Source organism: Atractosteus spatula, chromosome 2, assembly GCF_055471065.1.
Source record: "Atractosteus spatula isolate fAtrSpa1 chromosome 2, fAtrSpa1.hap1, whole genome shotgun sequence".
Taxonomy (NCBI): Eukaryota; Metazoa; Chordata; class Actinopteri; order Semionotiformes; family Lepisosteidae; genus Atractosteus; species Atractosteus spatula.
The window spans coordinates 41,669,521-41,684,475 of record NC_142707.1 but is presented as its reverse complement, the minus strand read 5'-3'; the positions used below and the strand labels follow the sequence as shown (position 1 = coordinate 41,684,475).

The following is a 14,955-nucleotide window of genomic DNA, read 5'->3' as shown; positions in this document are numbered from 1 at the left end:
TAAGTTTCTAAAACTAAAAAAAAAAATTAAAAATATATTTTTTGCATGCTTTTGCATTGTGAAAATGTATTTCATAAAACTAACATTTTATAAAGAGGGCTGTTTTTTCTTACAAGGAAATATGGCACTACTAAATATTCTGTTTGCTTTGACATTTTTACATCTACAATTTAAAACGAAGTACACTACCTTGAGGTGTTATACAATTTCCGTTTCTTGAAGGTTCTAAAGCAGGATAGTTTCGCACAGGTATTTTTACAATCAATAACCTGGTAAATAATAGGATTGTACATAGCTGACGATTTGGCAAGCAAGGTGGGCACTACAGAAGCTGGAATAGGAACTGAGTCAGGTTTGCCAAACGCAGACCACACTGACACAACAGCATATGGGATCCAGGCTATCAGGAATCCTGCACAAATCACCATTGCCACCTAGAGAATACAAACAGAATGACAGGTTTTATCATAAAGCAGGCAGTGTGATGTATGTATTAATCAGACAGGAAGAGGACACATGATCATTTAAAAAAATATATTTATTTGAATTACTATTCTTATTGTATTAACTCTCTTATTCAAGCTGGAAACATAGAATAAAAAGTAATTGCATCTGTGGATACATATAACTCAGTGTTAAATACTACAGTACACAGATGAAACTTCCAGACAGAAAATTAGAGATACATTTTCCACTTATTATAATTACCTGTAGACCATCCTAATTATTTTCTAGGTTTCTTTTTTTCTATTTGAACAGCTCCATCTTTTTCAGTCTGTACACAGCACGTTTATTTAGCAATTTTCAGCAGAAAAATAACAAAGAAAATTTGCTTTAAAAAACCAACTTAAATCATAAAGGTATGAGTCATATTTTGTTATACTTTTCTTTATAATAATCTAAAGAAAAGGCTGTTTCTTGCATAACATACTGTAGTTCTAGGTTTCCTCAGCTCTTTGATTTTCCTTAAAGCTGTTCATTCCAATGGCCTTTCAATTTTTAATTATAGCTTAAAACAGAAAGGAATACTGGAATAATGCACTTCTCACTACAGTAGTGTAGTGTAGTACTGTACCTCTTTCTTTGACACTATTAACAACATGCTTAAAGTGTTTAAACTATTCAAACTCTGAAGGTAGCAGGAGTGCAGTAAGAATTTTTTGCTGCACTGTTGTATATTTAGTAGGATAGTACAGAATATGACATCATGTATATGAGTAAACCCTCTGCAAGTACAGTAACTGATTCCTTATTATTTATCTAACCTAATTTCCAAACCAAGAAAACAATTACTAATAATCTACACACGTAATCATAAAAAAATAGATTTTTTAAAAACAAAATAACAGAAAGGAAACCATGGATATTAATGTATTTATCATAGGGAAAATGCTCACCTATGGTCCTTTCTTTTTTTAACAAAGTTTTTAAGAATTAAAAGATGCAATTGATTTTTTTTTACCTTTGTAAGTTTTATTTCCAGAATATGGCTATTTTGATTCCTGGTGTCAAAGTGGGCAACTTCTTTGGCTGATTCTTTGACTTTGATAATAATTTTGACATAGGAGAAAACAATTATTGCAGTAGGAAGGACGAGGCAGAAGAACAATATTGACATCACAAAGCTCTGCCCTGAAAGTGAAGCTTGTGCAAGCCACCAGTCCAAAGTGCACGATGTGCCAAAAGGTTCAGGTGCATAATTCCCCCATCCTATCAATGGCATGGTGGCCCAAAATGCAGCATAGGACCAAATAAAACCTAAGCACAGAAAGGCATGGTTCCTCTTCAGCCATGTACCTGAAAAATAATTTTAAAAGAAAGCAACCAATATTCAGACTGAAAGTAAGAGTTCCTGAGTAATATGTATTACTCAAATATTTTGGATGGAAAGAGAGGGTGAGGGAACACTGTTTATTCTTCGTAAGTATAATTCCTGAGAAACTAGACACTAATATTCTGGCATTTCTGAACAGACAAAAATATCTTCTAAAATAGAAATAGTAAAATCTGAAAGTCTTTAAGGAGAAATCATTATCATATCTCTATAAGAGAACGCTTTCATCCATCAATCACAGAGTTCTCATTCAGAAGCACCCTTTTTCCTAAGGCTGCTATTTTTATTTTTTTGGTTTGTTAATTTTTCATTAAATTTATTCATTTCATCAATTTAAATTAATTTGGAATTATCAGTTACTTTTATTTTATATTTTCCTCACTTTTGGATTAACAACTTCCAAACCCATTTGAAGAATTGTGACCACAGACAGCTAATAACTCATTCAAGAACTCAACCACCAATCTCAGGCATGTGTGAGGCCTTTACTAGTTAAGCAATACAATCATCTTCATTATTTGAATCTTTCAGTTTATGATATAGAATAGTTTTCCCTAATGAACATGGCTGTTAGCCAAAAGCTGACATATAGTATATATTTGCTGGTAAATACAGTATGTATATATGTTAAACTTAAAAAGATAAACATCTTTCATTAATGGAACAAGTAATAGGTTTATTCCATGCTGAAAAGAGAAGAAAGAAAACACAACATTTCGGCCATGGAGCCTTCTTCACGTGTGGTGTGTGATACCTGAAGAAGGCTCCACGGCCGAAACGTGTTTTCTTTCTTCTCTTTTCAGCATGGAATAAACCTATTACTTGTTCCTTTGCAGCCTACGCATGCTGACGCAGCTACTTACCTGAACTACTACATCAAACACTCACATTCAAGTCATGTGTACTGCAAATAAATATAGTAGAAATAACGTATAAATAATAATTTAAAGTACATATGTCCAACGAAAAGTAAACATATTTCAGTTTGGATGCATACCGTATCTTAAATGGCAAATCTTTAAGTATCGATCCAGGCTGACTACAGTCATTGTGATGAGGCTGCCACACCCAAAGAAAAAGCCAGCCCAGCCATAAAATCGACAGCCTTCCATTCCAAACAGCCAGCGGTGCGAAAAACTTGAGATAATAAAGAAAGGTTTTCCTGTAACTATAAAAAACAAATAAGACATGCAGCAACATATCAACACTATAGGTTTTGATTTCTCCACTAATTTGGCAATGTGAGACAGTGACTTAGTTATGTGATTACAATTGCTTATTAATGGTATTTAATCTGAAAAAATATATGTGGCTTCTAGCTACATTTAGATATAAAGAAACATTTCAATAATGTGAGCATTTGTGTTTCGGTAAACACATGTACACTGTTAATGTTACCATCTATGAACCCGGTCTGAAATTAGTGTTTTTCAGCAATTTCCTGTTGCTAACATTGACCATTAGTTTTAAGTTGTCACTGAAATAAAATTATTGTATGTCATTGCTGCATCAGAATTGTATCAGCTGCATTGAGGGCTATGGTCCTAAGGGTTCCAAAAAGTTTTTAATTGCATCCAAGGTGATTAAATTTAATGTGTATATGGGCAACTCAAATATATGATATACTGTACTGAATGTAGTGTCTGTGCCTGTTTTGGAACTTTATAAATTTCATATCTAATCAATCTTTTGGAGGAGGATGATCATAAAATGCGATATTAGGATGTTTACTGATATAAATATATAAATAGGATATGTAAAAATGATCTTTTATATTTTGTAAAGGAACAAGTGAAGGTTTATTCCATGCTGAAAAGAGAAGAAAAGAAACAATGTTTTGGTTGTGGAGTCTTGTGGAGAGAGACGGATCCACAGCCAAAACATTGTGTTTTTCTTCTCTTTCCAGCATGGAATAAACCTTTACTTGTTCCTTTGTAGGCTACACATACCAACGCAGCTACCTACTTTAACTACTTTTATATTATGTGTCAACTAGATAATAATAATGGCAGTAATTTCAACCAAAAGCATATAGACAAACCTTATGGTTTAGTGTTTCATCTCCAACTAGGGCTGATCCCCAGATCAAGAATTAACAAGAACATTTCATGAGCTATTATATGTTACATTGAATTATAATTAATAAAGCTGTGAAGACAGAGATGAGCATTTTAAAAATATACAGAACATTATTTAATCAATAAACACCTTAACAGAATTGCACAGAAAGCACTGAAACAATAATAGCATACAAAATAATAAACACTCAATGTCTATAAATATACTTTTTCTGTTTGGATAATAATATTTTCTAAAACTCTTCATGTAATAAATATTTTCACACTACAATATTATTAGGCAATTTGAGGATGATGTTATGAGAATGTGATATGCCTGTAGGAAATTTTTGAGCTCACATCCCATTTTTTGCCATCCTTGTTATCTCATAATTTTCAAATGCTAAAAAATATGACCACATAAGAAATAAGTGCTTGTGAGTTTGTATTTACTGTTTTTTCGATGAAAACTAAAGAAATGGTTTCCAGTTTCACTATACAATTATTCTGAATGATGCACTGACAAATTGGTTTAATATCACGTTTCAATGACACAGCTCAGTGAAAGAAGGAGGGAATGCACACTTGAAATGTCATTGGCATGAACATCGGAATGTGAAGTCACTGGGTAGTTCAGAGTCCATCCATCCACCATCACCAAATTTTTGCAAGTCTGCCGTAGGTCAGTTCTGAGACCTCTGAATTTCCATGCTGTGTCCAAACATTGGACATGAAACTATTTAAAGAGTAGGTACTGTAATGTGCTCTGTGACGTCCTCTGGATCGGATGTAAAAGGCTGTGAACATGCTCAAAACAAAGAACATTTAGCCACACCTACAAAGAGGCTTGTAGACGATGCAAGAAGTCATGGAGCAGTTCAGCTTATATTTGAAATTAGTTTTAATTTATTTGCGAAAAAGGCCATTTTCTGAAGAAAACCCAAGAAGACGCACACAAAGTGCCTCTTCCAGGATACTCTGAGTGGTTTTCAGAAAGGTTTTATAATCTAAGTACAGGTCCAGCCACAATCTAAGATTGCTATAAATGGCTGTTTTTTAGAAATGTTTTAGAATTTAGAAATGTTTTTTGGTATACAAAAAGCAGCTATACAAAACATTTCCACAAACCACGCAATGGCTGTTTCTGATAAGGCTAATCCTGCCTTTCAGTTATTTCCAAAATGTTGCATACAAAAGGTGTCTGCCTTTCTCTGCAAAGAGGAAATTTAGATTTCACTCAGGTCAGTTCAGGAATGAACCCAGATCAGGTCAGGTCCTACAGACTAAATAGCATAAACCTGCTTATGGTTTTGAATTCAAAAGTAACTATTAGGAACAAAAAACATGATGAGAAATCTGACTAATGCTAGATGAGGCTATAGTTTAAATAAAGTGCCATGAACCTGTTACACACTTCTGTGTGGGCTTGGACTTTCTTTAAAACCAAAAATGAATTTAAATCGTGGTTTAGGAAATTAATGAAAAAGACAAGATTTTTTACATTAAAATAAAATTCTTCTTCTTCGCAGTATGGTTACCCATGGGCTATATATTGTATGTAACGTGTGTATCTCTGCTCACCCCCTACCAGGATTAAATCACTGTCTCTCTCAGGCTCAGAACTACCTAGCACCATTCCCTTGGCAGCAAACAAGTCTGCAATGCTAGAAGACCTGGCCTTCTACTGCAGCTGTATTCCACACTGTCTAGGTTTCAAGGAGGTGATGTCACTTCTGTAAAAAAGGTCACTGCACTGAGCCCTGTCAATATATTGTATAGACCAGTGGGGCATAATACCATCAGATTCTAAAACCCCATAGTGAAAATGGTCCAAAAACAAAGTAGTCCCAATAGCACATGGTTATGGCATTTAAATTACTAATTAAATGTTTTTGTAAGTTACTTTGTTAACATGTTATTAACAGTGGGGACATGAAAATGAATTAAATGCCTTTAATGTCTTAAAAGTACATTATGCACATCAGCTCTGACCCATTCATATTGTGCTCCAGCACCCCGTGACTTACAAATTAAGCCTACAAGACTCCTGATATTTAGCATGTTAGAGTGACCTATAGATGCAGTCATTTAAAATACACAAAGTGTCATGACGATATGACGAACAGCACCGTGTCTCACCATTTTTGTTTTTTTCAAATAATCTGATGCAGGACTGCGTTATTCTGTAAAACTGAGGTGGCTAGATGAAACCTCAATGTATCAAAGCTGGGTATAGATCTCACATAAATCTTATTTTAATAATAATTAAAAAGTTTATTAACCCATTATTGTTTTTTGCAGTAATCATAATGTACAGTAACAGATTTTTTTATTTTCTTTATTACAAATTCTAAAACAAACAGATTCTACAATAAATAATTTTATTTTGGATTTTGATTGTAAAATATATTATACATATTGGCTTTGAAAACATACTAATTTTAAGAGCAAGCAACAGCTGTTCCAAATGATAGACAATCAACTTCTTTTAAAGGGGAACTGCACTCCCAATTTCTCAGACTGGTTATTAAATCCCGGTAACAAAATAAATTCATTGACGGTATAAAAAAATTATAAATTAAGTTCAAAATTGTAAACTTTGTAAAAGTACTATGTCGCCATGTTGACCCAAATCACATTCGAGTTCCCACAAATCGCCATGTGATGCAGTCCTTCCTACTTATTAGTCTCCATAATGAAAAGTATAATGTGATGTATGAGCGTATAAATACAGGTTTTGTAGCAGACATTTCACCACATAATGCTCCAATGTGATCTGCATGCAGAGTTAACAAGTAAGTAGTATGTGCTGGCAAAATAGTCTCGAAATCAAAACCAATATTTCTACTGGATTAAAAGTGATGTATTCACAAGCCCACTTGTTTACAATACTATTTAGAAATACTTAGTTGTGGGACAGCAATACTTTGTAAAACCGGCACTTGGAGCTGTGAAAGCTTCAGGTGGCATGTGGAGCGTTTGGGCTGTTGCCAGAAAACACCTGGTTTTGAATTGCGGTCAATGCTGAGAGACAATCTTTTTCCAATTATAGAATTTAAGTTGTATACTGTTTAGACTTTTATTCATTTTAAACTGTGTATTATTGCATGTTAAATATTAAACTAATTAAAAAGTAGGTATATTTTACAAAAGCAACAACACCACTTGGTACTATTGTACAAAAAAACTTATAGTGATTTAATACCACTTGATAGTAATATCAATATGGAATCGTGTAACTAAGCAGCTAAAGTATGTTTTGGAAACATTCTGACATTTGTTTCCTTACAGTGGTAATGGACAATGCTCATGGACTGTAATGTAGTGTGCTGCACCAAGGCGGTTCAAAGCCCTATTTGTGATTAAAGATTTCTTCATTGAATTCTTTAAGTTAAACAAAGGAGGGAAGAAGGGTTATTTTTACAACTGCCAGTAACCGGAGAACAGCTTTTCAATATGTTGAAACCGTACCATGACAGACGTGTTCACCTTTAACTGAGCTAGCGACTGGTGCTCACTATGTTATGATGATGTTGTGTGGCTCTGCGGGAATTATTCTGTAAACTGAAGAGTCTTTTTATATTTGTGAAAACATTCCAATTTAAATGCAATATGGAATATATTATTAATAATATTAATAATTAATGACCATGGACGAGCTGTAAACTGAAGAGAAGACACGTTAAATGTTGTCTTTTCAGCTTGGAATTAACCTAGAGTGATTCTTTTGGCTATATTTTTTACATAGCTGGATGTGTTAAAATAGTTTGATGTTATTATAGCTTGTTGTGAACATGATGTGCATCTTTCAGGTTTACAATAAGAAAATTAACTTTAAAGTTTGATTAAGAAAAATATTTGTACTGGTAGTATACCATTGACTAAGGTATTATACTATTTTACTCTTATACTATGAATGAGTCCCTGAGGCACATCGTCCAAGTTTCGGAATTTAAAAAAAATAAATCTTTGATGATTGCATGAGCAAAAAAGGTACCTCTTCAGTGAATTTGACAAACAGCTAATGTTGCTTAAAGAATTTAAAATCAATTTGACTGTACTGTAGCTCTCATGTAATTAAGCAGAAAGTCACCTTGCTCTTACAAACAGCTCTGTTAGAGTTTGTGTTAAAATCTGCACCCTTTTGAATGGATTTTTATCACCTTTGTCACCTTTGTCCATCTGGGGCATGGGGGTGTATCCCTTCCTCAGTTTAACATCTGATATATCCTCAGTAAATCGAGAGACTAAAACCTGCTATCAATAAAACAAAGGAATAAGTAATAGGTTTATTCCATGCTGAAAAGAGAAGAAAGGAAACACAACGTTTCGGCTGTGGAGCCTTCTTCGGGTGTGTCAAAGAGTTAAAGACTTTGATGCATAAAATGTTTATGAAGAAAGTGGAATACTGTTGTGTACTTTTTATTTAAGCTACCACTACCAGCCATATACAGTATGCATTGTATATTTATATTCCTAAATTAATATCGTTTATGATGATATGACGTTCAGGGACGTTATGCTCCTCTTATTTTTATGCTCAGCCACCAAAATTTCCCTTTAGTTGTCAAATTCCATATTAGTATTCCATATTAATAATAATTATAATAAACTTTATTTTATATAGCACCTTTAAAGGTGGCTTCTCAAAGCGCTTTACAGATGACAATAACAATAAATAAGAAGAGTATAACAATAAATAAGGAGAATACACAAGATAAGACACAATTACAATATATAGAGGAGTGGTACTAAGGAGTGGATGGTGGTACTAAGAAGAGCAGAGGGGTGAAGAATGGAACCAGTTAAGTAAAGGCTTTTCTGAAGAAGAGGGTTTTATTATTATAATTAAGCGGTTTTAAACACGCACGGCAGAGAGATTAAATGAAGCAATCATTTCACTAACAACTAATGCACCACAAGTGTCACCTGTCGATCATCTTTGGCCAGCGAATCATGTACCATATATATAGCTCAAAACCCGCGGTAAGGGGTTTTACCGGACATTTTGAATGGCTACATCTGTATATTATATATATAATCTCCTTGGGGCTGATTTTTTTTAAAGGAAACATTATCCTGATATTACCCATTATCTATTTCTTTATTGTAGACATTGCTTTGAAAAAAACATCTCCTGAAGTATGTTTCTGTACAAATCTGCAATATTATTATGAACAGGTTGTCTGATTTGCAGCAGCTTTTTATTAACACACCTCTCTTAAAACTCTACACTTTTTAAGCAACCTGTAAATACACTATTACAAATTCTTAAAATCAAATTTAAATTTACAAACTGCTATTATACAGTATATCTGAGACAGCACATAAATAGATGAATAGCAGAAGAATATTTAATTCTGAAATAGGTTTTGTATTATCTTTCATATAATACGTGGTACAAATAATCAAAACCTGTAAATATACACTGGAGGCTAAATTAGATTTTTGAAGATGTGAGACAGGAACAAGTGATCAGTGTCACCTTTGAGCTATGTTCAAACTACAAATAAAAGGAGAAAAAATCAGACGTTCATTCAGGACATGAATGTAAGATGAACCCAACTTTCATAATAATTTTTAAACTTTTGTGTTTTTATAAATCAAACCATATTGGCTTAAACATTAAATGTAATTTACTGCTCTGTCATTAAAATTGAATATCTATAACCAGAAGCACCAATTAGGATGTTGTCTCAACAGTGTTTGGTTAACAGAGTGGGAACTGCTAATGGGATTTAATTAAATTGAGAAATCAAATACTAAATTAAATTCATTGGAATAAGTTTTCGGAAAAAGATTTCAGTGCAAGTCGATGACAAATGTGGACATTTAGGAATATTTGAAATAGCTAAATATAAGCACTTTGGTGTGTTAGATAAGTAAAAAAATCAAGAAAAATGTCTTTAAACCAGTAAAATCTAGAGTAGTGATCCTCACAGTCACAGGGAGACACAGACAAATATTAACTTATTTTAAAAAATCAAAGAAGTTGTCAAATTAGTCATTAAGAACTCAAATAGCTAAAATAGAAACCAGAATAATCTGGTTACTTAGTAGGAGCAGGATTGAAGATTGTTGATCTGTTGAATGTGAAGTTTTCATCAATATACTGTACTGAGTAAAATTAAAACAAATAATAGTAAAATAAAGTATAAAAGAATTAAGATATGTGGCTTTATCCAGATGTTCCTATTTGTGAACCACTTCAGTGATCAACAGAGACTCTCATGTACTAGTTTATTACACATACAGATGCAGCCATTCAAAATGCACGGTACAAACCCGCGGTACGGGAAACTACCCACAAGCCACCGCAGGGCACCGCGGTAAGTGATTGGCTGGCCAAAATGACTGACAGGGGCACTCGTGGTGTATTGTCGGTAGTGAAAAGATTTAATCATTTAATCTCTTTACTGTGCACATTTTAATCCGCTAAGTATTGAATATTTATATGAAATTTTACCACTAAAGGGAAATTTTAGTAGCTGCTGAGCATAAAAAGAAGAGGAGCATAACGCATCTGAAGGTCATAAACGATATTAATTTAGGAACATAAACATTACTGTATGTAAACCGTACTGTGTATGGCTGGTCTTGGTAGTTTAAAGAAAAAATACACACCAGTCTTCCATTTCTCCCTAAACATTTTAAGCATGAAAGTTTTATGAAACGGTACCCAAATATGCGATTGCTGTATAGAATGAATTTTAATTTAAAAAAATTATTTAACACGAAAATTAAGCTGTTTACATCTTCCGCCTGAGCGGCCACTAACTAGCGAAGAGAGGACATTAGCTAGCCAATATGATAAAGAAATAAATTATTATTTTGTTAATTTCTTTTGCACATTTATTTGAACATTTCCATCGATTGTACAAGCACTTGGAAACTGTCCAATCCCTAGTTCATCAGGCATTTTCTTTTATGCTGCGGGCATTCTCCCGGTCTGGTGCCGGTCTGTGTCTTCTAGGATATAATGCCAGCGATTTTTTGTTAAATTTGGGTTTCCAATAACGCCGCAGCAAACTCTTGTTTTTATGTCCACTATAACAGACAATCTCCTTTGCTTTTAACCGAGCGTTTAATAATTTCCTAAAATGAAAATGATTTACTTTATTTCCCTCACGGGATCAATAAAGTATCTATCATCTATCTATCTAAACTATAGGACAGAATTCTGGGGTCTCCCTATACCAGAGATTACGGTAGGGCTTCAGAATGGTGAATGGCTGACACCATCTGACACCCCTCTGATTGGGGAAAAAAGACGTGCTGATCAGGAAGAGGATTTCTTTCTATTCGAAACGTGTATTTTAAAAGTTTAATTAAGAAGTAAAAACCTTGCAGCGTACACAGATTTCTAAACTGATCAGGAGGAAGAAAAATCACCCGTGTTTCGTGCATAAAAAGTGGTTATAAACTATAGAAACCTGTTTTATTTATTTTATTTTTATTTAGATTAAGAGTTCCCGTCACCCCCTTTTCCATTTAAATCACAAACCTGTGTTTAATTAGATGTCTTTTAACGTAAATCGTTATCTTTGTCTTCTGCATAATAATGTTCACCACTCTGTCCAGCAAATTAATAATAAACTTTATTTTATATAGCGTTTTAAATGAATAAGTTATTAGATTGCTCATAAACCTAATCATTTATTCTACATAAACACAGCGTAATTGCTCTCTGAAAATGCTTTTTCTTTTTATTTAGGCTCAGATTTCAACTATAGATCGTACACTAATTACTAGCAGTAAATACTGATGTTTTGCTGCCTCTTACCACAAAAATATTAAAAATAATGTATTGTAGCTGGGATGAACTTTTTTTTGAACGTGTCTCTACCTGCTGCGACTCGGACACGGAATGGCTAAAGATGGCGACAACTCAGGCACCCAGAGATGGGGGGGGCGTCTTTCCGCCTCCATAACTAAAATGCCAAATAGGAGTAGTTTTTAATTCAGTTTGAATTATAACTGTACGTACTGTCTTCGTATTTGGCCAGGGCTTTAAAGAGAGGGCGCGCCAAAATTTTTCGGTGCCATCGTCTGCGCTTTAAAGGTACCCCTGTCGCGGAAGAATTTGACCTCGGAACATTCACCCAGCGTAATTATTGTTTCATTGCACTTTGACAGATTGTCTTTAAATCAATTGTTGTCAGAATATCCCAACCTCCAAACAAGAACAAAATTGCAATGCTTTTATTAACTGGCTGTTTCAGTAACCTAAAGTATATATCTAAAGTAATAATTTAACAATATATGTAAATGTTTTAAGATATGTTTATGTTGTGAATGTCTGTAGATTGTATCTTATTTTTAGTCTTTGTTTTGTTTCACGTTAATTTTATAAGGGAATCTTGATTAAAATACTTTTATTTTTTCACAATATGGTAATGCCAGACAGAATTCACATTCGCTGCAGCCAAATGGCCTTGCAGATCAGATACTGCATCAAGGAACAAAACAATCATCGCGCCCGGCTCCTCAATGAAATCGCTTTAACATGCTAATGCGTCGGTGTAACACTCTGTGTCTACAGTACATTGTGAACAAACCGGTTTCACAGGTATTTTCAACCCCCAACCAATGTTGTTTCATCGGTTGTTATCCTGTAAAGCGCTTTGAGGAGCCACCTTTAAAGGCACTATATAAAATAAAGTTTATCATTATTATTATTATTAATATTGATCATATTTTTCCTCCCAGAACTTGTAAATTGTTGTTGTTATTGTTGTTATCCTGTAAAGCGCTTTGAGAAGCATACTGTCCAGCTTGTCAGGTGCATTCTCTTGTAAAATAATAAGTAGAGCTTTGGGCTTATTAGTGCTCCACTTACAGCAACCCAATGTAAATACATTTTGTCTCCAAATCCACCACCACTTGTATGAATCATAGCCCTGCCAAATGATGCAAATTCCGCTGCAATGGTTGTGTGCAGGAATTATTCAGTATGGCATCTCCATGTTCAAGTAAACACTGCTCTGTGTGCAAATGCAAATGCATTTAAAAAAAAGTTTTTTTTTAAAAAAGCCACCTTTAAAGGCGCTTTATAAAATAAAGTTTATTATTATTATTATTATTATTATTATTATTAATGATATTCTTCCTCCCAGGACTTGTAAAATTGTTGTTGTTATTGTTGTTATCCTGCAAAGCGCTTTGAGAAGCATACTGTCCAGCATATTGTATTTCATTGCACTTTGACAGATCGTCTTATAATCACTTGTTGTTAGAATATCCCCCAAGAGGATATTCCCCCCAAGAGGATATAGAGGATATCCCCCAAGAGATATCCAGGTAACAGTGAAACGGGCGTACAGTCTGGGGAGATCGCCCGTTTTCCATGTAAATAGTTCCCTGGTTCAGCACCCCTTGGTCTCTCTCTCTCTCTCTCTCTCTCGGGCCCGCGCTCTTGGCGGGCTTGTCTTGTGTTTCTCTCTCGTCTGGGCGCGGGAGTGCTGCTGGCTGGTGGTGACATAGAAGAAATAAAGCGCAGTTTTTAACTCCACAGGTTTGAGTCTCTGTTGTAGCGACGAGGCTTAATAATAAGGCAGAATTAAGTGTTTCTGAGCTTCCCAAATGAGGCCCCATTTCTCTGTTCATCTCTGTGGTGCAGCCACAGAGAGACCATTAGTGCAGGGTGATTTAAGGTCCTAGGACAGCTCCCAAAGGGGGATGCACTTAGCTAAGCCTGGCTATCATGATCAATGGTCATCCATTGGTGCCTATCTGTCTAGGGAGTGCCAGTTGGACATCTGGACTGCATTCCTAAGTGTCAGGAGTAAGTGACTCATATCTCACCTTGATCAACCAATCAGGGACTGGTAGGGCCGAGTAACCCACGTGGGAATCTGATGCCCATGGAACTTTCAGCCAATCAATGAGCTGAAGTTCCTCCAGGTAAAAACAGGAAACACAGAGAGCCTGTGAGATTCAGAAGGGGAGATTCAACAAGATTCAGTAAGATTCTGGAGAGGATTCTGTGGACTGTTCTAAAGGGAATTCAAAGGAGAATTCCAGGGCAGGACGGCCCAGGAGCAGAAGGCTCCCAAGGGCAGGACATTCTCGCAGCGCACCTCCTGACCATCCTGAGACTCAGCCCGGACAACCACGGAACGGCCAGTGTGTCCGAGTACCAGAACCTTCCTTTGTTCTAAGAGTCTAGAGCGGAGGTTGCCAGGGAGTAACCAGAGGATCCACCCGAGGTTAGCACCAGCAGCAGGCCTCGTGAACAGGTCAGAACTGTGGACAGCTGAATCACTATTCAGAACTAGCGCTTCATCAGGAACGAACCGGTCCTCTTCCTGACCTGCTGGGACCCACAGTCATCTTTTCTCCTGTGCACAAACTTTGCTAGTTAAAGCCAACACTAACTAGCCGGTCAGTGAGCATCTGCAGCGCACCGTCGCAAGCCGCACAGCACAGCCTGGCACCGAGCCAGAGAGCGCGGATTGGACAGCAACAAGCCTGCAGCTGATTCTTTGTGCCTGCAGGAGATCTAAATCCCCAGAGATTGGATGAGTATTCAACTTCAATGCATTACAGCTCGAGAATTCAATTGTTATCCCAACCAGTTGGTATCAATTTAATTCCTAAGACTTATGTACTTGTTTTGAGTATCTAATGTAGAAGTTGTAACCAAGTTCAATTACGAAACGGTCTAAATGAATGATATACTGAACGTATGTCCTCTTGATGTGTAACTCTTCGTAACTGATTGAATATATACCTTTTGTATTCTGATAACCCTCTCGATAAGATCTGTTAGGTTTATATGCATATTCTATGTATTAATAAATGTATCCTCGTGTATTAGTACCTGTGTGTGTGCGTTGTTTGAGTTATGTCGCATGGTTGGATTCTAAAGCCATCAAAAGAATCAACTTTGTGATTTACTGCTACAATTAATAATTGTCTCAGTAAATGCCCAAACCCTACAGAACTGGTGCCTTCAGAGAGCCACTACATTACATATTTGGCGTCCCTGAGCCGGTTTTCTTACACTGTGTTCATCCTCAACTAACCCAAATTAATTACATTGGTGTTAGAAGCAGGAGGATG

General features: G+C 35.4%; 1 protein-coding gene across 1 annotated transcript in view; it reads right to left on the bottom strand.

Annotated features, from left to right (window-relative positions):
* opn5 (opsin 5) overlaps positions 1-14,955 on the bottom strand; it is a 47,681-nt gene that overhangs the window by 976 nt on the left and 31,750 nt on the right. The window contains exons 4-6 of the mRNA XM_088908823.1: positions 2,832-3,002; positions 1,463-1,797; positions 190-434 (exon numbers count right to left, since the gene is read on the bottom strand). Of these exons, the coding sequence (XP_088764949.1) occupies positions 190-434; positions 1,463-1,797; positions 2,832-3,002 (751 nt within the window). The remainder of the gene's footprint in view (positions 1-189; positions 435-1,462; positions 1,798-2,831; positions 3,003-14,955) is intronic.